At 42.6% G+C, this 25,152-nt stretch overlaps 1 protein-coding gene and 1 long non-coding RNA gene across 11 annotated transcripts in view; one reads left to right on the top strand and one right to left on the bottom strand.

The window, feature by feature from the left end:
- The window catches only part of TBC1D1 (TBC1 domain family member 1), a 122,851-nt gene extending 108,175 nt beyond the window's left edge, over positions 1–14,676 (bottom strand). For 5 of the 10 annotated variants that reach the window (XM_030020935.2, XM_030021515.2, XM_030021600.2 and 2 more), the window contains exons 1-2: positions 14,289–14,543; positions 6,123–6,638 (exon numbers count right to left, since the gene is read on the bottom strand). In XM_030020935.2, the coding sequence (XP_029876795.1) occupies positions 6,123–6,539 (417 nt within the window). In that variant the 5' untranslated portion in view covers positions 6,540–6,638; positions 14,289–14,543. The other 5 variants (XM_030021243.1, XM_030021022.2, XM_030021158.2 and 2 more) reach the window with 5 other exon arrangements.
- Positions 14,677–14,838: 162 nt separating this feature from the next.
- Positions 14,839–24,924, top strand: LOC115344566. The gene is made up of 3 exons (XR_003924562.2): positions 14,839–14,941; positions 18,132–18,135; positions 24,822–24,924. It is a non-coding gene; the product is annotated as an uncharacterized LOC115344566 (long non-coding RNA).
- Positions 24,925–25,152: the final 228 nt, after the last annotated feature.

Genomic DNA, 25,152 nt, shown 5'->3' with positions numbered 1-25,152 from the left:
GTAACTGTTAAAGCAATTGGTAGATGAAAAAAATGAAGACCTCAGACAAAAGTAGAGACCACTGTTGTAACCAAACAGCTCAACAACACAGCAAGTGCTACATTTTAAAAAGTGCCTCAGTGTTAAGGAGATGGGGCTTATCTGTGGCTGCTATGGGACAGATTTGGCACAAGCAAAGTCAATGAGCAGGCTCAGGTCTCGAGCACGTGTCCCAGTCCCCTGCAACAATATGGGCACTGCAACCCTCCCTGCAACATTCCTGAAGCTGCCAAAAGCCCAGTTCCTGGGCCAAAAGCTGTCCCTGATTTATGACACTACAGAACGAAGATTCAGAAGAAGCAGACTTGTGCATGTCTTGTGCAGCTGTGATCCTGCTTAAATCATGAGCAATATTTCTCTATAAAATAGAAAAGAACAGTTCTATCCAGTGTTCTGCCATTATAGGATTAACAGTTCTGGTAAACACAAGCATATATTACAGGCTATTATGACAACTTGTGTCTATACTCTTTGGGGGGGTGGGGGCAGAACTAAACTTAACCCTTTCAGAATCTGAACTGTTTACATTTCTTCATACTCTAGTTCTGCATCGGTCATTGATAATGTCACAGAAATATTTCTCCTTACAAGACATCAGGCTCAAGTTTCTAGGCTCTCCCTCAAATCCTCTAAACCTCCAGTTCATATCACAGAAAGAAAAAAGAAGAAACTTTCAAACATTGTGAGCATCTGCTTCACTAAATAAAGGTGACACTGCTGTCTGCTGACTTTTACTCTGCATACAGGAATTTATTTTACCCTGTGACCTCAAAGCACAGGTGGATGAGGCACACAGACAGCTAGAAGTAGCCTCACATTCGCAGACCCTGGTCCTGATGGGGAACATCAACCACCCAAGTATCTGCTAGAGGAACAACACAGCAGGGCATAATCAATCCAGCAAGTTCACAGAGACCATTGATGACAACTTGCTGATCCAAGTGACAGAGGAGATGATGAGGAGAGTTGCTCTGCTGGACCTCATACTTGCCAACATGGAAGAGCTTGTTGGGGATATGAATGTGTCCTGGGTTCAGCTGGGATAGAGTTAATTTTCACAGGAACCTGGGAGGGGGCACAGCCAGGACAGCTGACGTGAACTAGCCAAGGAGCTATTCCATACCATGTGACATCAAGCTCAGTATATAAATGGGGAGCAGGCTGGGGGGGGCTTTCGGTGGGGGAAGTGGCCAAGGGTCAGGTTCTGGATGGTGAGCAGTTGCACTGTGCATCACTCATTTTGTATATTCTTTTATTAGTACCCTTGTTGTTGTTGTTGTTCTAACTTCTCTTTTTGTGTTGTCCCAGTAAATTGTCCTTCTCAACCCACGATGTTCTGATTTTTTTTTTTCTTCTCCCCTTTCTGATTCTCCTCCCCAGCCCACCGGAGGGAGGTAGGGAGGAGTGAGCGAGCAGCTGCGTGGTCCTTTGTTACCGGCTGGGCTGAAACCACGACAGAAGGTCAAAGGCAGCCTTAGCTGCAGTGACCATGAGATGGTGGAGTTCAGGATCCTGAGAAGCAGGGCAAAAAGTAAGATCACAACCCTGGACTTCAGAAAAACAGTTTTTGGCCTCTTCAGGGATCTGCTTGAAAAAGTACCATGGAATAAAGGCCCTGGAGGAAAGAGGGTCCAAGAAACCTGGTTGTTATTCAAAGACCACCTCCTTCAAGCCCAAGAGCAGTCCATCTAAATGACCAAGAAAAAATGCCTGCATGAATGAACAAGAAGCTCCTGGCAAAACTCAAACATAAAAAGGGAGAATACAGAGGGTGGAAGCAGGGACAGGTAACCTGAGAGTAATATATAGACACTGTCCAAGCATGCAGAGACATGGTTAGGAAAGCCAAAGCCCACCTGGAGTTCAGTCTGGCAAGGGGTGTCAAAGGCAACAAGAAGGGCAAAAGAAAGACTAGGGAAATTGGGCCTGCTGCTGAACGGAGCACAGGACATGGAAAAGGCTGAGGTACTGAATGCCCTCTTTGACTCAGACTTCTGTGAAACCGTTAAGTTTATTGTAAAAAAAGAATAACAGTTCTAAAAAGAAAAGTATAATAAAGGACAGTACAACCTTAACTTGCCTTAAATCTAAAAAAGCCCAGGGCATTATCAGATAAATACTGGTCACTAGTTTATTTGCCAGCCAAAACATTCATCAGATAAGATTAAACATACCTAAGTAAAACAAATCATTTGATACACCAAAGAAAGATCAACATAATGGCCCGTGGAATTACTTTTCCAAACTGAAAATAAGAACAGAAATTAGTCTTCCTCTGTAATGTTTTGGCTACTTTGTATCTGCTGGAGAGGGATATCCTGTGACAGTATGCCATTAGCTTCTCATTATCTACCTCTTTCATTTCTCCAAGTAAACGACATGCTAAAGCAAGGTGTCCTACAGAAGGAGCGCAGTGCTGTGTTTGTGGAGAATGAGCTCATGAAGGCAACAGCACACCTCATGTACAGTTCCAAACACTTTTGAACTAGCACATCTCAAGTGTAGGACAAAAATGCCAATAATTTTTAATGTATTTCAACAACAATGTCAATAGCATCGCATTTCTGTAGAACATAAGCAAATGTGAGACCACAGGCCGCTGGGAAGATAGGTAGGCTGGTAGCATGTATGTTTTCACTTAAGCCATCACACTCCTACAGTACACAAGCACTCTGGCCAAGCTGTTCAACAAGGTTGCGTTCTAATCATGAAGGTGCTATCCTGCAAGCACAGATTTACTGGAGAGTTAATTTTTCTTCAGCTTCTATCACCATTACTCAACACAGTATGCATAATCCCCATCTATGACCTATCACTAGTCTTCATAAGCTCCCTGCAGGCAATATAATTGAATCTAGCTCCATTCCTGAGCACCTACAAAGAATATGCATTAATGCTTCAGCCCCACCCTCAGGCAGAAGTTACTCAATCATGAGGCCCCATCAGAATGTCCACAGGATGAGGGTGAAGGGATAAGAAGCTCAGCTATTTGTAACTAGTGGAAACTTACTGAGGCTATACAAGAAGGAAGGAAGGCTCCAGATCCCATATCTGACACATCTGCTTAGAAAAGGAACTCTAATCCGTAACAGAAGCTCTCCCTAGGCAGTGTAAACCTGTCCTCTTAGTACTAAGTGGAGTGGAATGGTCTCTATATACATGTGTTTGCTTTCAAATAATGTGCCAAGGGGCAGTTTGCCAGGAAGGCTTCTCTCATCCTTCCCTACTTACTGCTATACTAGCAGGGAAAGTGAGCTGTATACCGCCATGATGATACAATGGAAATAATTATACTCAGCAAAAAATCACCTCCCATTAACAAAACACTTTCGTATTAAACAATAAGGTAATCCCTCACTAATCAAGTATATGTTCTCATTCAATTTGTATATATAAAGGAGTACAAATACAGTTAATGGACTGCAGTCTATCTGCAATGCTGATGCTAAAAGCCTGACCATTCCTGGTTTTCTGTACTTTCTACCACCTCCAGTGCTATTCCTCTGTCTGCATGAAGTTCAAGTTTCTTGTCCTCCCTTCAAAGGCCTTCACTGTTTAGTCTTTTACTCACCTGCTTTCATCTTAACATACTAATTTTCCTAGTCTACTTCTCCCACAGACATGCTTCTGCCCTCTTTTATTCTACTTATCCTAAGGTGGGGATATACTCAGAACTTATTTGCAAAGCCACAAAGTACTTTCTACTTCAAATCCTCAGTCAGACCTGACCTAATCCAAGAACTCTCTGTCAATATAGCCCTACTACTGATTTATCTATGCAGATACAAAGAACTGTGGCTCTTGCAGTTTACAATATTATTGTAATTAGTAACCAGTTGGGTTTTTTTCAAATAAAAATAGATGAAATACAATTATCACAAAAGTTTAGATGTCCAAGATTGCTGGGTAAAGACTTGTTATGAACACGTAAACTCTGTGACTCAACCTATCTGGACTACTGTGTCTCTTTTACATAGCTGAAGCTAATAGAAAAAAAAAAAAAGAGTCCTCAGGAGCAAGAGTGCCAGCACAAGAGTCTGCTGAGTCACACAGGCTGCAAAGCTCCATTTTCTAAAATTTGTTTCTTCTGAAGCTGAACATAAGCTGTAGCAACATAGTGCTAAATTCTTTATCTCAACTCACTCACTTAGCTCCCTCAATTTGTAACAAAGGTATACAGTACACTCCTACGCTTTCAAGTTGGGTATCTGCAAAACAGGTAACATCCGTTCACTCCTCTGCAAACACCAAGTAGCTAAAAGGCATTATATGACAATATTCACAGCAGAGTAACAGCACCCTGTAAAGCATAAGGGACTTACTTAAAAGGTTGATCAATCAGAAATTATACTGAATTTAAGTAAAACAGGCAGGGCCTCACTTTAGAAGATAAGAACACTTGGCAATTCTGTTATCCTTTTGTTAAAACATAGGTTCACAAATGCTGATTAGATGTCTACCTCCTAATTAGGAACCTAGCCTGCAAAAAAAGTCAAGAGAAACCACCCTTGCAATCAAAGCAAGTTAAGAGACCAGGTGGAGAGTAGTTTTTGAAAGGACAGATAGCTGTGTGAATCTGGGGCTAAGTAGTTAAAATAGGCATCCAAAAATTCTGAGTCTTGTTTCCAAAAACACGTAGACACAGCTGCAAATTTAACTAGAGACTTATTTTGCTCTCTTTCATTTCAAACACATCTAGGAATTTGATCAAACATGTGGAAAAAGTACTTCAATCTTTTGTTGCAAAAGAAAATGTACTGGAGCTGATCCGTGCTGTGTACTCACCATAATCCTGTAAAATCACAAGCAAAAATAAGTGCATAAGCAAACTGCAAAATGCATTTACCAACTTCTATTCAGTACCAGGTTCTGAAACATCTATTCCTTATTTCTGCTCCCTTACATACATAAATTTTAACTTGACAGGATTTCTCACTTGAATGCTTATGATGTACAACATATTTGCCTTCTAATTTACTGGAACTGCCTTTTTATCTTGGGGGATTTAACTAAAGCTGTTTCCATATGTTTTGAGCTCTAAGCTTGAGACTGATTTAGAACTGTACAATGTTTTGCTATTGGGCAGGTTGGCATAAATCCCATGTGCAGTGTATATTCACATAATACCTCCAAGGTGCTTCAGCAGGACATCTTCTATGACTCAAGTGAGCAGCATGTAGCAAGATGCTGTTTTCCAACATTATAACTAGAGTCTACACTGAAGAGGTGAAAGATATGTCACTGTTTTGTCCCCAGTAGATCACAACAGCTTTGTGCCAAATCCTACTCACCTTACTTCTTCACAAGAGCTATTGTCTCACATTACTCTCAAACAAAAAGAAGAGATCGACTATTTTTAATGCTTCCGTGTTTTCACCAAGGACAGAATTTGCTCCTAGGAAATGCAGACTGAGCCAAATCTCACCTACAGCATGAGACGCACACCCAACTCCTGTCTCACACCATGCAGCAGCAAGCCTGCATGTCAGAGTCACAGCACTGTGCTGTGGCCTCTCTCTCATTCTCCAGTATCACCTGTCAGGCTCCGTGGATTACAGAGCTAGGAAGAGGTTTCCACAGTGTCCTGTGGGGAAGTATGCTACATAAGGAGGCTCCACCCTACCCTGTCCTCCTTCTGAGAAAGGAGGTATCTCTATTTCCCAGTCACATAGGTCTCAACTCAGGAAAACAGAAATTTGAGACGTCCAACTGTAGGATTAGATAAAGTTCACAGCGACTCAAGGGTGAAATCCTAGCCCTAGTGACATCAACAGAAAAACTCTCACTGACTTGAGGGCCAAGATTTCAGCCCATATCCCAAACTAAAGTGTTTTTTAAGCTGATGAAATCCAGGCTCTGATCCTGTAGGAGATTTACACACCTTTCACTTCACATACTGAGCAGTTCAAATTTAACTGAACCATTTATATCAAGTAAAGTGATGCTTGTTGGTAAGTTTTAGCAAGATCCAGTCTCTAATTGTAAATACAACCTTAAGGTCTTACACTGTAGTGAAAGGTTTCAAACAGCACAAAAGCAACTCTGGGGTTGCTTACTTTGCTTTTTTTTTTCTTTTTACTTACTTTTGTCTGATCATCAGCTTTAAATACATAGCAGATACTTCGCTGATTTGCTGCTCCATCCTTTATCAGACAAGCAAAATAGCTTGGATCGTGGCTGTTGTGAATCAGTTTGTGGACATGCTGTGGCTTGTATTCAAACAAACTTGAACAAATCAAAGGATCCCACTGCTGGATTTTCCCTGTGTCTGGTTCACATCGCAAACTTGCTGGTGAAACATAAAGTCGGACCTGGCTGACGCTAGGTTCTTCTTTGGAAGACTTTGTACTGAGCATCCGGATCTCTGCCACAATCCACGGCAGCATTGACATGGTGGTTAGGGAATGCACTGGCAGAGAACCAACGAGCTGGAGACTGAAACTTGCTGAGAAATCACTAGGTGTTTGATACTTTTTAACTTTGAATGTTATTGGCTCCATTTTACAGTCCTTTAGGGAACCTGGACTAATTCACCAATATTTCAGTTCCATGGAATGACGGTATCTGGACAGTTCCTTTGATTAAGGAACATAAGAGTTCTGAAAGGAAAAGAAATAGTTATGTAGGTGTTGGAACCCTATTAAAAACGAACTGTCAGTAACACAAATATTTAATAGCTTAACATCAGAAGAGACATACTGATCATCTACCGTGACCTATCTAGCATGTTTCTCCTACATTGGGCCTTACTGTTTCAGGTCCAATAAACGTAATAGTACTAAATACATTGCTTGGAAAAAAGTCAGTCCTGATTTAAAAGTTGCTTTACAACCCTTGGTAAACCATCTAATGAGTAATTAAACTAAAAAATGCACATTCTTTCTAGCCTGTTCAGTTTCATGGGCAGGCACATGTGAATCACACTGGTCTATTTCAATCCTATTATCACAGAAAGAACTCATCTGAGCTATTCTGACCTTCAAGACAGCTGAAGTCAGTTCTTGCTGAGACACCTTCACATTTGGGCGTGGGGGGGGGAAAGGTCACCTTTCTTGTTCATAGGTGGATGATTTTGAATTTGGCTACTAACATGGAACTGTTTCCTTGGGTATAGATTGCCAAGTGATCATGGGCTGTTACCAACTAGACTTTTGCATTAAGTAACACCCCAGAAATCACTGTCGTCTGAGAAACCTAGCAGCAGTCAACTGACTGATCACTGATAAACCTGTCAGATCAGAGATGAGCAACAACCTTCACAGCATCCCACTAAAAAACAGATGATGATTCACAGTTCATGATTGCTTTTCAAGGCCTGTCAGCCAGCCAGGAATACTTGATGTTTGCCACATTGATATTGTATCATTATCATTTCTTAAAATATCAAATGGAACCAAGTTACATACAACCCTGTTATACGCAGCATCTACTACCACTACTGTTTCTACGTATTAGTAGTTTTAGTAACAAAATCCAGTAACTGCATTTAGCTATCAATTTGGTTTCGCAAAATAGCCTATGAAAACACATAGATGGGCATTTGTTATACTACCATGTTTTAACTCCTCATTAATTGAACCTGGTTTCAGCTGTTACATTATTTTGTGCAAGACTGATGAGAAGGTGACAGGCCTATAATTGCCTATGTTTAAATACCATGACATTAGTTTACCCTCAGGCTTCGGAGAGTTTCCCATGAAAAGACCTATTAAAAACAACATGAGCAGTCCCAAGAACTCCTTACAAAACATTTTTAATTATATTTGAACAAGTATTTAATAAATGGCATCTGTTTACTGTGGCAACAGTATTTCTTGCTTTTGTTCGTCCACAAACATGATTAAAAATAGCAGTATTTTTCTCATGAGTTTTCGTTAAACTTTGTCCTTTATTTGTCCTTGTAAAAATATTTTCAAGCTGAGTTTCTAACAGAGCTTCACCTTGTTGAAAATGAAAGGAAATTTTAGGATTTAAAAAAAAAAAAAACAAAAAACCAAACCAAACTTAAAAAGAAATTTCAAGATGGAAATTCATTTTAAACTAAACACACGTTTAAAATGCAACCAATCTGCAAATGTACAAGTGGGGAAAAATGTTTCTGCAATAACTGGCAAACTGTAAAAACAAGAGAACTGCAGAAACCACATATTTGGGTACATTTACTTTTTGGAACTTCTGCATCTTTTGACAAATGAACTCTGTGGCAACATTACCAGTTCCAAGGATGCCAACTTAACAAGAGAATCGAACAGTGCAGGTTTTAAAGACACTGTTTGAAGAAATAATCATTAGAGGCAATTTTTTTAAAAGCCTTTTCATAAACCTCTGTGTGTGTGTGTGTCTGTGCGTGGGAGGTGTGGGAAAAAGGGCCATGAAAACACAGAATTTGTATGCCTCATTTCAATTATACTACAACTCTTTTTCAATTTTTTTTTTGTTTGTTTCACAAACAAGCATGAATACAACCATCTTCAAGATGAATATAAATGCCTTGCATTGTATGGAGTAGCAGCTTCAGGAAGCATTTTTACACCTTATCAACACTGACTGCTAAACACAATTATCATAGTTTTGCATCTGTCAGGAGTAAAAACAGTCTCTTTGACAAACTATTACAAGGTTTTTTTTCCTCCTTAACTGTAACAATGAAAAATAGTTCAGCAACTGCAGGGAAGATTGGATTCATTCCTAACTACAATGGTGTGTAGTCTGAAACACATAAAAATTGAGTTTTTAGCTTTTAGTGTTCTTGTCATTTAGTGGCATACATAATCATCTCAGGATAAGAAAGCCTAAGAAAACTCCATTCTTAGTTGAAAACAGAACTGAGCTACTGCACCAGTGATGGCCTATTAGCCACACACTTTTTGCAACCATATTTCTCAATTGTGTTTTCTCAGAACTCTTTTTAAAAAAATGCAATTAAATAAAATGCGTGTAAAAATACAACAAAGTCACCCTCATTTAAATCAAATTTTCAAGGAAGAGAAGTTTCATTTGGATTACCACTATCTACCATGCTCTTTTACCCCAAACCTACAAGGCACTGCAGCTTCAAACAGGAATAAATATCACAATATAATACATTATTTTGCATGCTAACTCTAAGGACTGAACAGTATATAAAAAAAACAGGTTGATACTCTGTCACACTTCAGCAAACACTGTACTGCTGGAATGTATTTAATATAAATGCAAAGCTTCTTGGCATTCATCTGTTTTTAACAAAATAAACACCTTGCAAAGTCAACAGCATAAATACGCCAATGTCTGCATCTGTTATTTCTAAAGAATAATAGTTAATACTAAATCAAAACAGTTAACTAGAAGTCAGAACGCTAGGGGTTTTTCCTAACATTGAGAGAGGCTAAAAGTGCAGTTTCTCAGAGCACAAATTTAGCAGCATCAGAAGGTCTCCTTATCTAACCCGCATCGTTCTGCATGTTATCGTTCTGCATGTTTCGTCTCCCTTGTCCAGCCATTCTTTCTTCGTTTCCTCATCCTGTCATCCTTATCTTAATTTGCATGCAAATCCCACTAGAAATTATACCAATTTCATGCTGCCAGCGTTAATGTCCTTTAAATTTACACCAAGGACTAGGTTTTACTTCAAGATCATAAAGTATTTATGTACATGCTTAAATTAGACATAAAACAGTTCTGTTCATCTCCCTATTCCCAACCATAAAATTAAGCACATGTTATGGCCAAAGAGTGTCTGTGGTCTGAGCCTGTCCATGTCTGCCCTGACTCCACCACTCGGAATTTTGGCACCTGCATCCATCTCTGGTTGCCACCAATCAGTTCATCCCCTCTACAACTTGGCTCTGCAGGCACTGTATCCGTTTACCATCCATATTAGTACAGTAGGCTCAAACAAGCTTCCTCTTCCTCCCAAGTGTCTGACTAATTAACAGTTTCTTCAAAGCAAATGCTTGTTTCACCTTTAACCCAAGAGAGAATAGAAAAGGCATAAAAATAAAGCTGCCCACTTGTTTCCTTCCACCTAAACTTTGATCTTCCCATGACAGCTCTAAGTGCCATTCAGCTCCGTTAGTCTGGGCTGAGAGAAGACTGCCAGGCTTTGCTTCACACACAGGCTGAGTGTCTCCGATTCTTCTCCCAGTGCTCACGGACATAATTGGGACAGCTCCTCTTTCTCCCCTCCATCAGCATCTTCTGAAGGATCTACGTTGCCCTTGCACTCAAAGCTGAGAAGAGCTTGAGCGGCACTTCTCAGCTAACAGCTTTGCTGCTGTCTGAGAAATGTTAATCTTCTCCAAACTGTATCTTCATGTTGCCACTGTTTAACCTGCTTTGATTTAGCTGTATTTGCTCCATCAGCATAAAAACAGCCAGGCAAACTGTAGCACATATGGTATTTACACAAACCACACTAATAAATCTAACCTCACCTTCTATACTAGTAGACACCAGACTGACTCACTAATGTGAAAGATACACATGGGAACATACGTGTGCTCTTTGTCCTCAACTTCTCTTTCACTGTGATCAACCCAGCCACTTCCCACAGGCGGGAAGCAACACTACGCTGATAGTCCTGTTCTAGCAAAATCTGATACTGTGTTTAAAAAAATACATATATTGGGCTCTTGTTTACCCAAATTAAGTTGAATTCTCACCTTTTTATGTCACCAGAAACTACAAGGGATGCCTTCAGAGAGAAGTCAGGGTGATGGCAGGACAGCATGAAGGGGACACCTACAAAAATTAGTACTTCTGCCATTTTGGACCCCAGGTTCTCCCTGCATGAAGGTACATGCCTAAGCAGCTGTGCATCATGCAGGACAGCATTCCTCAAAACTCACCTTCTCTCAAGAGAGCAAAGACTTTATCATGAGGACAAGGTACAGGCTCTGGGTGCCATTCAGTTAGATGGGGCCAGGTCAGCTTTGAGATTAGGAAGGAGGATCTTGTGGGGTACAGAGAACAGACTGTGTTATTAACCTGGGAGGGTGGGGCACTGGAAATCAGGTTTTGACAGCTGGAGGAAAACCAGGCAGATTTGGGACGGACTCAAACTAATACAGAAAAAAAGACAAAGAAGGGAAAAGACTGTTCTAAACCAAATGAACACACACAAATAAAAAAAAGCAGAAACAGTGGTGAAGAGTTATCCTTCTTCTGTTGTTTCTTCTGGACTGGACTAAATTCAATACAGACATGTGGCAAAAAGTTTCAGACTCTTGTTCAGAACATAGGTAATTATTGACCTAAGCAATCCTTCACTCTGCTCCAGCTCTTCCCCTGGTTTGGTAGCAGTTGGAGTGCTGGGACCCACAGCAGAACTGACAAGTTTAGAAGACACGTCAAGCAAGGAAGCAGTCAGAGCTTCCACACATCAATGATTAAATGAGGAGTTTGACCTGTGAGTTGTTAAACAGAAAGACCCCAGCTTCCTCAACCTTTGCAGTTCATCTGAGAGACAACTGTGCAGTTACTCCACATCAGGCTGCTGACATGTCAGCAGTTTTTTTTCTGTAAGTTGGTTTTCTTTCTCCCCTCCAAGAAGCTAAGCAAAACTTCTAACCATATAGCAAGGTCTTGTGAAAAACAGCTGGTCTTAAAGAGCACAAATTTGTTCAGCTCTTCCCTGCACAGCATTAGTGCTGAACCATGCCGACAAATGGAACCAGAGGCACTGGTACCGACTGCACTTCACTGCTGATTATTTTAGCAGAAGTATCATACTACTTAAGGATTATGAGGAGCCCTGGCCTGCAGCCAGAGCTCTGGAACGCAAGCCAGAACTAAATACCACTCCTCTCCCTCTCTGTCTGATCCCTGAATGAGATTTACATTGTCTTCACTCATGCTGACAGATTTCTCTATCCACCTAGCAGGATATATAGAAAAACACAAATAAGAATATGTATTAGGTATGTCATGGTATGGTCACTGCTGAGAAGAGGTCCTTTCACATTTCCATCAATATGCATGAAACGACCCTCTTCTCTGGCATCACAACGCAGCATCCATTAGATCATTCTATGGGGCTGCTAGCTGCAAACTTTATCTTTTTTTTTTTTGAGGCTTCAAACAACATTTTTGGGCTGTCTTCTACAGTTAAATAAGATTGTTTAGCTATCATACCACAGGTTGCTCTCAGTTTTCAAATAGTTTTAATTTAACTCAAACTGGCACTTGGAACCACAACACGCCCTTCTGTTGCAAGGATGTTCTTTTTATCTCATAGTTACTTATTATCTGCTGTTTCCTTCTGGACCTATGGCTTGCTGTGGGCAACAGCATGTGGAAGTCCAAAAGTCAATTTGCCTCAGAAATTATTTTTAATTTCCGTTCTTTTTTCATATATGTGCATTCAATGCTGACTTTTAAAAGATTCTTTTCAATGCTGTCAGCAGCTTCAGATGTGGCCCTGAATAATGTTCCACCATGTACTTGGAGCAAAAAACTGGTTTTGTGGTAATAATCACACCTAAAATATTTACCGATAGAGCCAGCATTTACATCACTCCTCAAATAGGTTAAAAAATTTAAATGGACTATTAATAAAAAAAATATTTCAGTGAAATGGTAATATGTTCTTGATTATAAACATACAAGTTTATAATCAACTATCAGATGAAGAAAGTAGCTCACTGTTCCTGCCCTTGACACCTGTTGCTATTTCCTTATTAGAGTCCACAGAAATTAATATGCTGATGATTGAGGTCTTCTGAGTCAGCCTCATTCAGACCTGAACAAAATATTGGGCTGTTCTACCACCACAATGCACTAAAAAAAAAAAAAAAAAAAAACTTTGTAAAAGAAAGCTTGCTAGGTAAATTACATTCTGAATGCCATTCCTTTTTATTCAATTGCATATCCACAGCCAAAACACTGGCACCCAACTTTTCAGTTAACCAAATTATAAAGTGAAAAAAGTGCTAAGTCATCCACATATCATTGAATGTGTTTCACATTCCTTCCAGCCTGTCATTTTTCTCACCTGCAAGCATTTCTACTTTTGCATATTACCTATGACTTTCAGCATTCCTATAAAACGAGCTGTGACGAATTTCTATTTCGGCAGTTACAAGTGTTAAAAGTATAATCATATTCCTCAGCTCAGAGGTATTTGCAATTCAGGAGATGTATATTTTTACTAATTTTGACCCACGATGTTCCATTCAATCTCCGGGCTTAACGGCAGGCACAAATCCCTCCATCTGCACTGCTAAAGATTCCTACTGCAGATCTGCCATATTAGCCTCTCTCCCAAATACAACACAGCATACAAAGGTCTCAATCTTTTCAAACTGCACTATAAATAACCACATTTGTTTCATACCTCTCATGAACGTGGTTTCAAGAGCTCGTTCCCTTGTTAATTTAGTACACGAATTTAAAGGGCCATAAAACCACTGCGCCAGTGTGGGGGGATTTTAAGGCTAAACTCAACTGTGCTGCTGTGGGAAAGATTAGTTTTACCCCCATGGGACGAGTCGCTGTGTTGCTCTAAGAAGCAGCAGGTTCTGGGAAGAGTTACACCGAGAGATTTTGCATTGATGGGTGAGGAAGGTGCAGGCGAGAGTGAGAAAAAGAACTAAAAGCAGACCGTGGCACATCAGCTCAGTCGCAGATTAAATTCAAGCAGGTCTTCTGGCTATTCCGACGAGAGGCCAGCTCTCCCAGGACCCTGCGAGCTGAGAAGCGCGGCACCGGCGCCCCGCCGCCCCCGCCCCGCTCCCGACCGGCCTCCCCGTCCCGTCCCGTCCCGTCCCCTCCCGCCGCCCCGCAGAAATACTGTCGCCTGAGCAAGTGCCGCCACTTCACCAGGGGCTCCGTTACGACCGACGGCGCGACCGCGCCGCGAGAGACGGAAGAGCGGCAGCCCGCCCTACCCACGCCGCGGGCAGGGAGCGGGGCCCCGGGCCGGAGCCGCCACCCGCCTCGCAGCCGCTTCCTCTCGGCCGGTCGGAGGCTTCTGCCACCTCCGAGTCTGGGTACAGCGCACGGACCAGCCCCGCCAGCCCGCAGCCGCCCCCCGCGGCGGGGTGCCTAATTTCTCGCCTCAACTCTTTCACTTCCTCCGCGCTAAAAACCGCTCTTCCTCCTTCCCCCCTCCCTCCAAAAACGCCGGTCGACCCCGCCAAGCGCCGCTCCCCCGGGGCCGGCCCGCAGCGGGGGCACGGCGGCCCCCACAGCGGCCCGCGGCCGCCCCCCGCCAGGCCTGGAGCTGGAGCTGGGGCTGGGGCTGACCGGCCGCCGCCGCCACCGCTTACCGCCGCCTCTCCGCCGCAGGATGTGCTCGCTGCAAGGAAGTGCCTTCGGCGGGCAGCGGCCACGGGCTGTCAGGCGCCGCCTGCCCTCCTCCCGCTGAGGGGAGAGGGGCAGAGAGCCGCTAACGGACGCCGGGCCGGGGGAGGGGAGGCCACACCAGCGCCTCAGGGCACCGGCGGGCGCCCCGGCCTGGGCCGGGCCGGGCCGGGCGAGCGGGCTGCTCGCCGCCTCTTGTTGCTGTCCGCCCCGATCAGGACGGGCCGCCCCGCCCCTACCTGCCGGCGGTCCGGGCGGGAGGCCGGGCCGTACACCCGGCCGCTGCCGCTGGCCGCCTCCCTCCTCCCGCCTCAGCCAGCGCGGGCAAAAATAGCAACAGGCGGCGGGTCCCCGGTCCGGCGGGGGGCGGAGAGGGACAGGCGCCCGCCAGAGGCGGCCGGCGGCGGGCAGCCGGCGACAGGCGGGCGCTCGTGTCGCGACAGCGGGCAGCTGAGGCCGCTTCCGCCGGCCCGGGTCGTCCCACTCGAGGAGCGTTTCGGCGGCGCTGCCCCGCGTGTCTGTCACAAGCTCTCCTTTCCCGCAGAAGGCACGTCGTTGACGCCTTGCTGTAGTGAGCCCGGGTGGACCGCGAGGTTCGCTGTACTTGGGGGCGCAGAAGGTAAGGCGGGAACCACTTTCAAAGGGAAGTTTTCTCACAAAACTGGAACTAGCCCAGCAGCTGGAATCTGAAGCGGTCAAGTCCCCCTTCGGGTCTGGGCCCAGCTCTGGCCGTGGGGCGGCCTTCTGTGGGCCCGCCTTCTGCAAATCACCTTCAGCCTTCCTCCCACTTCTTCCGTGCACGAGAAGCCACACATCCATATATATATAAAATCACTGTAAGGGTTGGCACTAGTCGGTCTTTCAGTTGCCATTGAGGTTAAGGAATGAATGGATCCGGAGACTTAATTACACTCCTCTGCAAGTGCTCCTTCCAGATGGTGAAGGCAGCCTACATTCCTGTTCTGCGAACCACTTTTGCACTCAATTAATTTCAAGTTGTCCTGGCAGTAAGACCACTGATTTACTTACTTTTAAGCCTGTGCAGATGTGTAGAATCAGAGCTTTCTCAAGGAAATTTGCTCTGCTGCTGCACATGTGCTATGCTGTGAGGGAAACAGTCAAGTAAGCTGTCAGATGCAAGCACAATGTTGCCCCAGATTATGAAAAACAAGTCATATTTTGGTAGGTAAGCACATCCCCTACTTGCAAAGTGTATGGTGGTTATATCTACATGGCTTTTGCTTGCTAGGTGTACTTTCATAGGATCATTGATAGGTGAATCGAAGTATGAAAGCAGCAGTTCCCTCCAAGCACTTGTTCCCAATCTGTACTCAGTTCATGGTTTGCTGCTTCTTCAGACATGGGAATAGGTAGGAGTGCCTCTTGTTTTTTGGTGATGTATTTTACATTCCTTGGGAATAGGACTGCCACCTCTTTGCAAACCGTGCCTGTCTTACATTTTAAACCGTCACAGCTAAAGACAATGCTCTTAGTCCAGTTATCACCCGCCAACCTCAGTATCTGAGACAAGTGTGTCCTTTTGCTCGTTTTAAGCCTGCTGCCTGAGCATTGCATGCCTCTGGTAATCATGTTCTAGAAGATGGTGAACTGCAATCCCCACCCAGACAGCTCCAGCACTTCAGCCGATGCTCATGCATTCCCAAATTACCAACCAATAATCTTAGGAAGACATTTTTTACTGCTTCACTGTTGCCTTTCAGAAGGTGATAATGAAACAGATAAGAATCCTACAAGACTATTTCTTGCTGCTTGGAAAATCCTTGAACAACAACAGAAGTCAATACTAGAGCATCAAAAATACAAATCCTTTCTTCCTTCTCCTCACTGATGGCTGGGAAAGAAATCAGACTCTGCTTGAACTCATTCATGGGGCCTTCTATTATTTTTCCTGTTATCTCTGGCTCATATGTTTTAACTCTTTGCCTAGCAGAGTTTTTTGTCAAATTACTCATGTTCTGGTACAATATTTTATAAGAAAAGTGAAATGTGCTGGATAAGAACTACACTTATATTGGTTTAATAGTTCCATTTGCTCTAATTTTGAAAAAAGTCCCATTTTTTCATTCAAGTAGACATAAAATATTTCCTTACAGTTAATAGGAGACAAAAAGAAACCTGAAGTGTTTATATTTGGCAAACACCTTGAAAAACTATTCAGGAACAGTCACTCATCTGTTTAATCCAGCCAGTTTCTATAATGCTTATTGGTAAGGTGTGGTAAAAATACAGTATCTGAGTGCCTCAAAAAGAAAGGAAATTTTAGTATAACATTTGCAAAATTTTGTGATAATTTTATTTTAGAATATTTTGCTTTTTTATTAAAACTATCAAAAAAATCCAAGTAATAAAAATACAAGATCTGTCAATGGTTTTAGAAGGTATTAGTCTGATGTCTGTCACCAGCTCAACAACAGGTGAAAATGTCATATTAAGAACAACATATTACTAATGAGATAGAGTGGCGAAACGCACAGGCCACTATAAGCATGTGGAGCAAACTCCACCATGTTCAGCAGTGTACATATAAGTGACCATTCATTTCAGTGCTGGTAATACAGACTTGAAACACTGCTATGGCAGAAATCAAATTGTTTGCAGAGAAGGTTTAGAAACAATGCACAAGAAAGCATTTAAAGCTGTATCAGATGAAACAGAGCATTTAGGTATGAACACCCTTTGGTGTGACTGGTGATAACAAGAGAAAAAACTCTCATGGGACAAAAGAGTGCTTCTGAATAGCCATGCGGTAAAGCTGCAACTGTTCTTTATGGTCTGCCCTTGCAGTAGAAAGGTATTTTAATGTTACGTAGCTCATGAGCTACATAAGGTGATACAGAAATGTAGAAGATGGGACTGTGTGTAAAGTCACCTTCTCTTCTGGTTTTAGCACCTGTCAGGTCTGCAAGATGTGGTCCCCCATTTTTATGATTCAACATCCACACTTTCCTGAAGATAGGTATTTAGGTGCTTTATTTGAAGAACAAAAAGGTCACTTTGTCTTTTATGTCGGTTATTCAGGATGCAGGAAGACCAGTTTGTTTCCTACTCAGCCTGAGAGCTTTTGGCCTGCCTCCCACCAAATTTACCTAATCATCAGCCTCCAGGCTACACTGGACAGCATTCCTTCTCTCTGCTTCCTGATGAAACTGTTACTTACATAGGGGGGAAGAAGAAAGGTTCATTTGTGAAAACAAGAAGAGAACCAGAACAGGGGTCATATGTTCCAGTCTCCAAAAAGTAAACACTTCCATGTGTTCCAGGGACTGGAATCCCTGTATTCAGGTGAAAGTCCCGAGCACCAGACTTCCTAATAATTTTTGATTTTCTGAAACAGTAAATCTCTGTTCTTTTTTCCTTCACAGGCTAGTTTTTCTTTACAGTAGCCTATTAACTGAAACATACTACCATCACATTAACTTCTTCAGACTGAGGAGGAAAAACAGCCTGGGCTTTCCACATCCTGCAAACATGCTGTATAAAAGAACACCAGTTTAACCATTATCTCTTTGTCCAGTCACACTTTAAAAAAACCCGAAGCAAACCCCACCACTGCCTTTTGTACAGAACCTGAATATACAGGTTTGTATGAGGCATGCTATGAGAACGTGCAGGCAATGAAGCCTCTCTTGTAGGCTAAGGAGGAGGAGCATCTACTCACTTGATCCCAGTTGTGGCAGGATTGTAGATCTGTACAAATTTACGCTGAATGTGCCTGGCCATGGGTGAGGGCTGAAATTGGGGCTGCTGTGACTGTGGATTCATCCCTTGAAGTACCACAAGGCAAACAGGAAGGTTTAAGTTTCCACTCACGATGCTTTCAGAGTTCAAGTTGCTCCATAGTTGGGCGGCAGTTGAGCAGTAACATTTTGGATTATGAATTTGAATGCGGGCACCTACATTATGCTTCAGTTGCATTATAAGTCTCTGTGCTCTTCCCTCCGGATTACCCATAATGATAAATTTATATTGCTATTATATAAAACAGTCTAAGTCTTTATTTGTGATTTGTTTCATGTAAATCTGTTTAGTACCTTCTTAGGGGCGTGATACTAACTGTTTCACAGTCCTTTGACTTAAGTGAGCTCTGGATGAAGTACTACATTCTTATCCAATGACACTGTTTGTGTCATAGCAGAGATGCTATTTATATACAGTTCCAGACATTTCATAAACAAAATTTGAATGATAACTGTTATTATAGCACGTGTGCCTACTTCATATGCTGTAGGAATGCATGCCAGTGACATTAGTTAGTGATTATCTTCGTAGACAAGAGGCTTTCTGTTATCACTGAACATGAGTAAAGAATCATGAAAGAGTTGAGCTACTGTTACAGATCCTGCCTGCTGCTGTCTCTGCGTTTTTGCGCATTTCAGATGTCATGATTAATCCTCCCTCCCCTTCATTCCCATAAATACATTTAAAAATGATTTACCAGTGATTTTGCGAGTACTTTAAGCTCTTCCTTTTGTTTGGAAGCTGCTGTTGCTATGCCATCATTTATATTACATTTTATTTAGGTGGAGGTTAGGATATGATTGGACAGTTTAATAGGCTCATCCCATTATGCACAGTGTTCTGATGGTGCATGACCTCATTTCCGTTACCTGGCAATTGCTATACAAAAGAGAAATGTTGGCTTCCACTTGGAAGTTGAGCAGAAATACCACCCTTGATGAAATTTGTATGCTTATATAGTACAAAGAAATACTGTGAAGGAAAGCAATTCAGCTTAGTTTAATCACCTTTGATTACTTTTCTACTTATTGGCAGAGAACAGTTTTGTTGGTGAGTATTTACAATTAATTTTTAGATTTTTAGATTTATGTATGGCATCCCGGTGCCTTCAGCCACAGAATCCTAAAAGTCCCCAATCTTGTAAAGACTTATGCTGGTGCTTAACAAACGTTAATTTAATATAATTTTAATGTTGCTATTCACAGTGACTGTTAACAAGGATATAAGGTTTGCTTATTGTTGGTGTGTCAAAATAAAACCCACAACCACTGGAACTCTGAAAATCAATAGCGAGCAGGAAACTTCATTTACAGAAACTTTGTAGGTGAATTTGTTACAGATTTAAGCACATACTTGTACAATATTAAAATAATTTCTTATATATTAAATATTCTTTTACAGTGAATTCCAGTTATCCTTGTATGATTTGTTGTTGTATAGCAAAAGTTTCAAATAAATCCTTCTGCAACTCAAGTACAATACTTGTTTTTTTATAATACGCTGTGGACTAAGGTCACAGCCTATAAGGAAGATGAAATGTATTTACTTCCTTCCAGCCAAACTGTTTCATAAAGTTTACTGAAAAAAAAAAAAATTCAGGGGTGGATTTAAGTTATGACTAGTAAACAAACTAATAACCTTCAAGTGAAGTCTACATTTTGGGGTTTTTTTGGCAGAGTTTTTAGTACTATCTTAATTTCTTCTTGCTATAGAGGCATTTCATCTCTAGTCCCATAGGCATGATTGCCTATAGGATCAAATATTTACAACTTTCATTGGAATTATGTGTATTCATCTTTATAAAAGACAGGCTCATTTTACATGGTTTTGGTAACTTAGGGATGTGTCTTTCTCTAGGGCTAGCCAGGGATTCCCTTACACTTGAGTTCAGTCTGGGTTGCAAGCATTCTTTATTCTAGTCATGGCAATTCCCATTTCTGGATAAAATATTAGTGCCTCTGCTCCCAGGTCAAGGCTGGTTATTCACAAATTACATTTGTCTATTTCTTTAATGTCTGTCGTGGGACTAATCATCTCTAAATTGGCTTCATTATCTTACACAACACTTTGATGGAGGAATTAGACCAGCTATGAAGCAGCTGTAGTTTAACACCCATTCCAACTTGCAATACTAACTTCTCTCTTTGGTATACTCTTACTGCCTTTGTTTCGGTTCTTTATTTCAGTTCTAGATCCTCCTTCTCTGATGCAAGACAAGGTTAGTAAAGACTCTAGCAGCAACAAGTTTCATCTTGTAATTCTGTAGTTTGTCGTAATTGTTCAATCAGCTTGATAAACCACTGTGGTTTTTTTTTTTTTGTTCCCCCCACCCTAAGTTGTGAACTTCTTTTTGGAACAGAGCAGGGAATGGAGCAAGTAAATTCCTTGTCCCTGGGAAGACAGAATTATACAGATTGGGTCTGTACTGTTTCTGTACTGTTTCTGAGGATGCTCTAAAGCCATCTTAAGGATGTCTCAGTATACATCAGCTCATTGCTGGCCCCACTGCCAGACTCCTAAGCCACCTGCAGAGTTCTCCAAGTGCATCCACTCGGTGTACAGCTTGCAATCTCTCATAGGCCTTTGTCGGATGGCTATAAAGGCCCTTCTCTCTTGCCTTATACCATATTCATCTGCTCCCTAAGACCTTCTGTATAGCCCAAAAAAAGGGGTTCTCAGCCTTGCTGTACCAGTACCTGGTAGAGGTAACCAATTTAGGGTATCAGTTAGGTGGAAGATGAGAGAGGGATGAGGAGGTTCCCTCTAAAGGTCTGAACAAGGAGAATGGTGAAGACAGTGACAATAGGGGCAGCAACATCATCATGACCCTACTATCAGCATATTAGCAGAACCAACCAGGTGGCCACCCATCCACCCCAGCACTACCAGGGACTGCCTGCTCCTAGGAGAGGTGACATCCCTAGGAGATCTCCAGGCAGGACAGAAGTAGTAATTAATGCATGTAGATGATCCACAAAAAATGGCAACAGCTCAGCAGAAACCCAGCCTGTCACAGGAACCTGGGGGAGAGACCAGGCCATCCAGTTCTCCTTAGCATCCCTCAGGAGTGAAGCACCTTGACAGACTCTGGCCAAGGCTGAACACAGATGGCTTTCCTAGAGAGAGGAAATACTAGCAAAATCCAGATCCAGGCTTGGCATGTAGAGGCAGATGTAAAATAAACATGCCTCTAGCCTGTGGAGATGTTCAAATAAATACAGAAAACAACAAAAAAATCCAGGACCTGTAATCCTACTGTCTTCAGACCTTCCCCATGAATTCAGTAAAGCAATCTTTACCATATTCTGTAACAAAAGAAGTGCGAGACCTCCCATGCTACAAATGAAAAGAATCATGGGATGGTTTGGGTTGGAAGGGACCTTTTAAAGATCATCTAGTCCAACACCCCTGCAATGAGCAGGGACATCTTTCACTAGATCAGGTTGCTCAAACCCCCATCCAACCTGAACTTGAACACTTCCAGGGATGGGGCATCCACAACTTCTCTGGGCAAATTGTTCCAGTGTCTCACCTCCCTCATGACAAAAAAATTTCTTCCTTATATCCAATCTAAATCTACCTTCTTTCAGTTTAAAACTGTTACCCCTTGTCCTATCACTACAGGCCCTGGTAAAAAGTGTCTTTCTGTCTTATAAGCCCCCTTTACACATTGAAAGGCTGCAGTGAGGCGTCCCCAGAGCCCTCTTCTCCGGGCTAAACAACCCCAACTCTCTCAGCCTTTCCTCATGGAAGAGGTGTTCCAGCCCTCTGATCATTTTCATGGCCCTCCTCTGGACCTGCTCTAACAGGTCCATGTCTGTCTTGTGCTGGGGACCTTAGAGTTGGATGCAGTACTCCAAGTGGGGTCTCAGAAGAGCGGAGTGGAGGGGGAGAATCACCTCCCCTGATGAAGCCCAGGGCTGCAGGCTTGTACAGATCCACAAAGCTCCCCCTGCCCTGGGTATAGCTCATCAGCACCCAAACTGAAGGCACTAGCCCAGCCTGCCTCCAGCCAAACCGTTCCTCTGTCTGTGCTCTCCAGGTTGGGGCCCCACACACCTGGGGATCTCACCAGCTGAGTCACACAGGTGGCCCAGCCAGCTGCACTGCATCCATCCACACTGCAGTTTAAGGTCAAATACAACCAGGGCCACAGGTGGAGGCTGCACAGTCCACCCCACGTGCCACAGGTTTGTAGCACCACTTGTTTTCTGCCTGCTTAGGCTCCTGAGGGAGTATTTTACATTTATCATGTGTACTACAGCTCTCGCTTCAGCATTTTTCTTTCAAGAAGCTTTTGTCTTTGGCATGCTGGAAGATGATGCACACCCCAGCATGGTATGCACCCTACTGCTATATCTTCTAGCAAAGGTGCTGCTGTTGGGCGGCCTGTCTTAATCTTGACCCCCAGTCCACAGTGATCACGCAGAGGCTGGACACCGCAAACAAGTCAGTCTTGGAAGCACTGACCAACATCATCTAACCAGGCAGCAAGCAGTCTGGGTTGGGAGCTTGTGAAAAGCCACTTGCTTTGAAGCACAGGCTGCAATGCTGGGCAGGAAACCATTGTTTTGCAAGGGTGGCCTGTGGTTAAGTCACAAGCCACATGTTCAACTCTGCCAAGAGGGAAATTCAGGTATAGACCCAACATTCACCCTTCCACTTCTCACAGAGCCAGTACCTTAAAATAAGGCCCCTTACTCTGTTCTGGGGACTATGCACCTGTGTCTCCCCCTCCTCCCCCCAGTCTGACATTGGGCTAGAGACAGGCATGGATATTCAGTAGTGTATGTGCCAGGCCGGTAGTGACGGACTGGTACCAGGTTGCAGTAGATGATTACCCAGAAGCCAAAAGGCCCAATGCCACCAGATAAAAAGTGCTACTCCTTGGAAGAACCAATCGCACCTGCATGCTGGGTGAAACAAATCATAGCTGAACACGAATGCATGCATCCCTCCCATCATGATGCAGAGAAATTTCTTGAGCTTTCCCAGAGGTTCTTTCCCAGTACCCAGCTGCACAGCTGGTGCAATCCTCAAGTTGTATAGAGAATCTGACTCCTGGGAGGATAATAAAGCTTTAAAGTTTTGCAGTTATAAGAAGTATGTAGCTATGACTGTGAATGTAGGTCATAATTTACAGTTACCAAACCAGATTCCATTTCCCATGCAAACTTCATCCTTCTACTTATTCTGCCACAACTGATGGTGCAGCTGAACATGACACCCTACATCAACTGTTATCCTGCAGACCCAAAAAGACAGCGCTCCTTCGAGGGAGGATGTTCCACATAGAAAGGCTCTTACCCGGAATGGCAGAGGGAACAAATTAAGGTCAAATTACGAGAATCAGGTGCCCCAATCTTCCATTCTGCTTCTCATCCTCCCGCTCTTTTCTTTTAATCAATGTATAAAAGACAGAGCAATAGCACATGTGAGCTATTTCCTTTCAGCTTTGTTCTTCTACTTGAGTACAGGAGTACACAACCTCCACAAGCTATCTCAATTTAATCTTGCCCCTTACCTTCTTCTTTTCACATCTCCCTGCTGCCTCTTCATAAATGAAGGAAAGCACGACCTCATGTGCTGAGGGGCAGAGAAAGAAGAGGAACCTTTGCAATAGCACGGTTAGGGAGCAGTGGGTAAGGTTCCTGCTTAATTTCTCTTCTCAGCTGTTGCCACACTGAAACTTATCACAGAAACCTCAGAGACCCAGGTGCATGCTTTTTTCTGTGATGTGTTGGCACCATTTCACACTCCAGTCTCACAGACTTGTACCACACACCTATTATTCCAGGTCTCGGGCAGCTGAGGACTTCCTCAGGTACTGAGGGAGCAGAGGAAATGGAGCAAGGGAACATCTACTATTGAGAAGTACTTCAGATTTGGACTATATCAAAAGCTAAAGTTGTCATTTTAATTCCTTAATAATAGATCCTTGTTTTCATGCCTCCCTCTTATAGGTGGTCTTAAAATCCCTTCCCATCTCAGTTCTAGATGATAAGGCGTGAGTTGGACTTCAGACTCTCAAAATACTTCCAGGGACAAAAATAAGATGACAAACCCCAAAATTTTAAAAGACTGGTAATGTTGCCTTCAGATTTCATGAACAAAAAGTTTCTTTAATCAGAATTAACAGCAGAATTAATGGCAGATTAATAGACTTTTCTGCCACAAGGTCACATGGAAAGGGACTGGTGATCAATCTGTCTCAGTGTCTTAAGAAGTTCTACTTTCTTTTTGAGAATCAGTTCAGATTTACAACATGCCAAATGCACTGTTTTAGCACACTTAACATGCATGAAAAAAGTCTAAAATACTATCTATTTTAAGCCTTTAATTTGTCCTTAGCTTTTATTTTCAGAAGGAAAGGACAGTGGGAGTTGATACGTGCAGAAATTTCATGCAATGTGACAAAGCTGATTGCACTGAAGTCAATATTGAGATTCCCTTTACAGTTACTACTACATTCAGTAGCCCCTAGGGTCCTATTTAGGAGTAGGGACTGCTCCAAATAAAGGCACCAAATAAACATGTATCAATAAAGACCTGTCTTATCTTTGGTTTAGTATAAGAGAAATGGAAACAGAAAAGTGGAAGGTGTGAACAAGCATTTTCTGCACAAACTAATAACCTGTCTTTTTAGCTTTCTACTCTAAAGGACTAGGATTTGATTCACAGCATATTCTGTTTCATCAGTACTCTTCTTTATTTTAACGTTAATTTTCTGTGCCACACAGCTGGACCTCAATATGAATTATTCAGATGCTGCCTTTGATTCTGCACAGCCAAGAAAAACTGACATGACAGCCACAGAATGCAGGGACTACTCCTTTCCTTGTGTCCTCCAATGACAACTCTAAAGTCTGTAAGGTAAAAGCAGGCATCCAGTGTTCTTTGCTTACCGTCTTAGCTAACAAGGTAAGCTAGTATTTACTGGGGATGGAATGGCAAGTTTGTTCCTTTATGAATAGTTTGCTAAATTTGACCTATACTTGGTCTGGCAACTAGTCATTCTCCATGGGATACCAGAATTAATTCTGGCAAAGAAGTTCCTTTACCCAAGAAGTA

The sequence above is a fragment of the Aquila chrysaetos genome, chromosome 1 (assembly GCF_900496995.4).
Source record: "Aquila chrysaetos chrysaetos chromosome 1, bAquChr1.4, whole genome shotgun sequence".
NCBI lineage: Eukaryota > Metazoa > Chordata > Aves > Accipitriformes > Accipitridae > Aquila > Aquila chrysaetos.
Note: the sequence above shows the minus strand (reverse complement) of the source record. Positions and strands in the feature narration are given on the sequence as shown.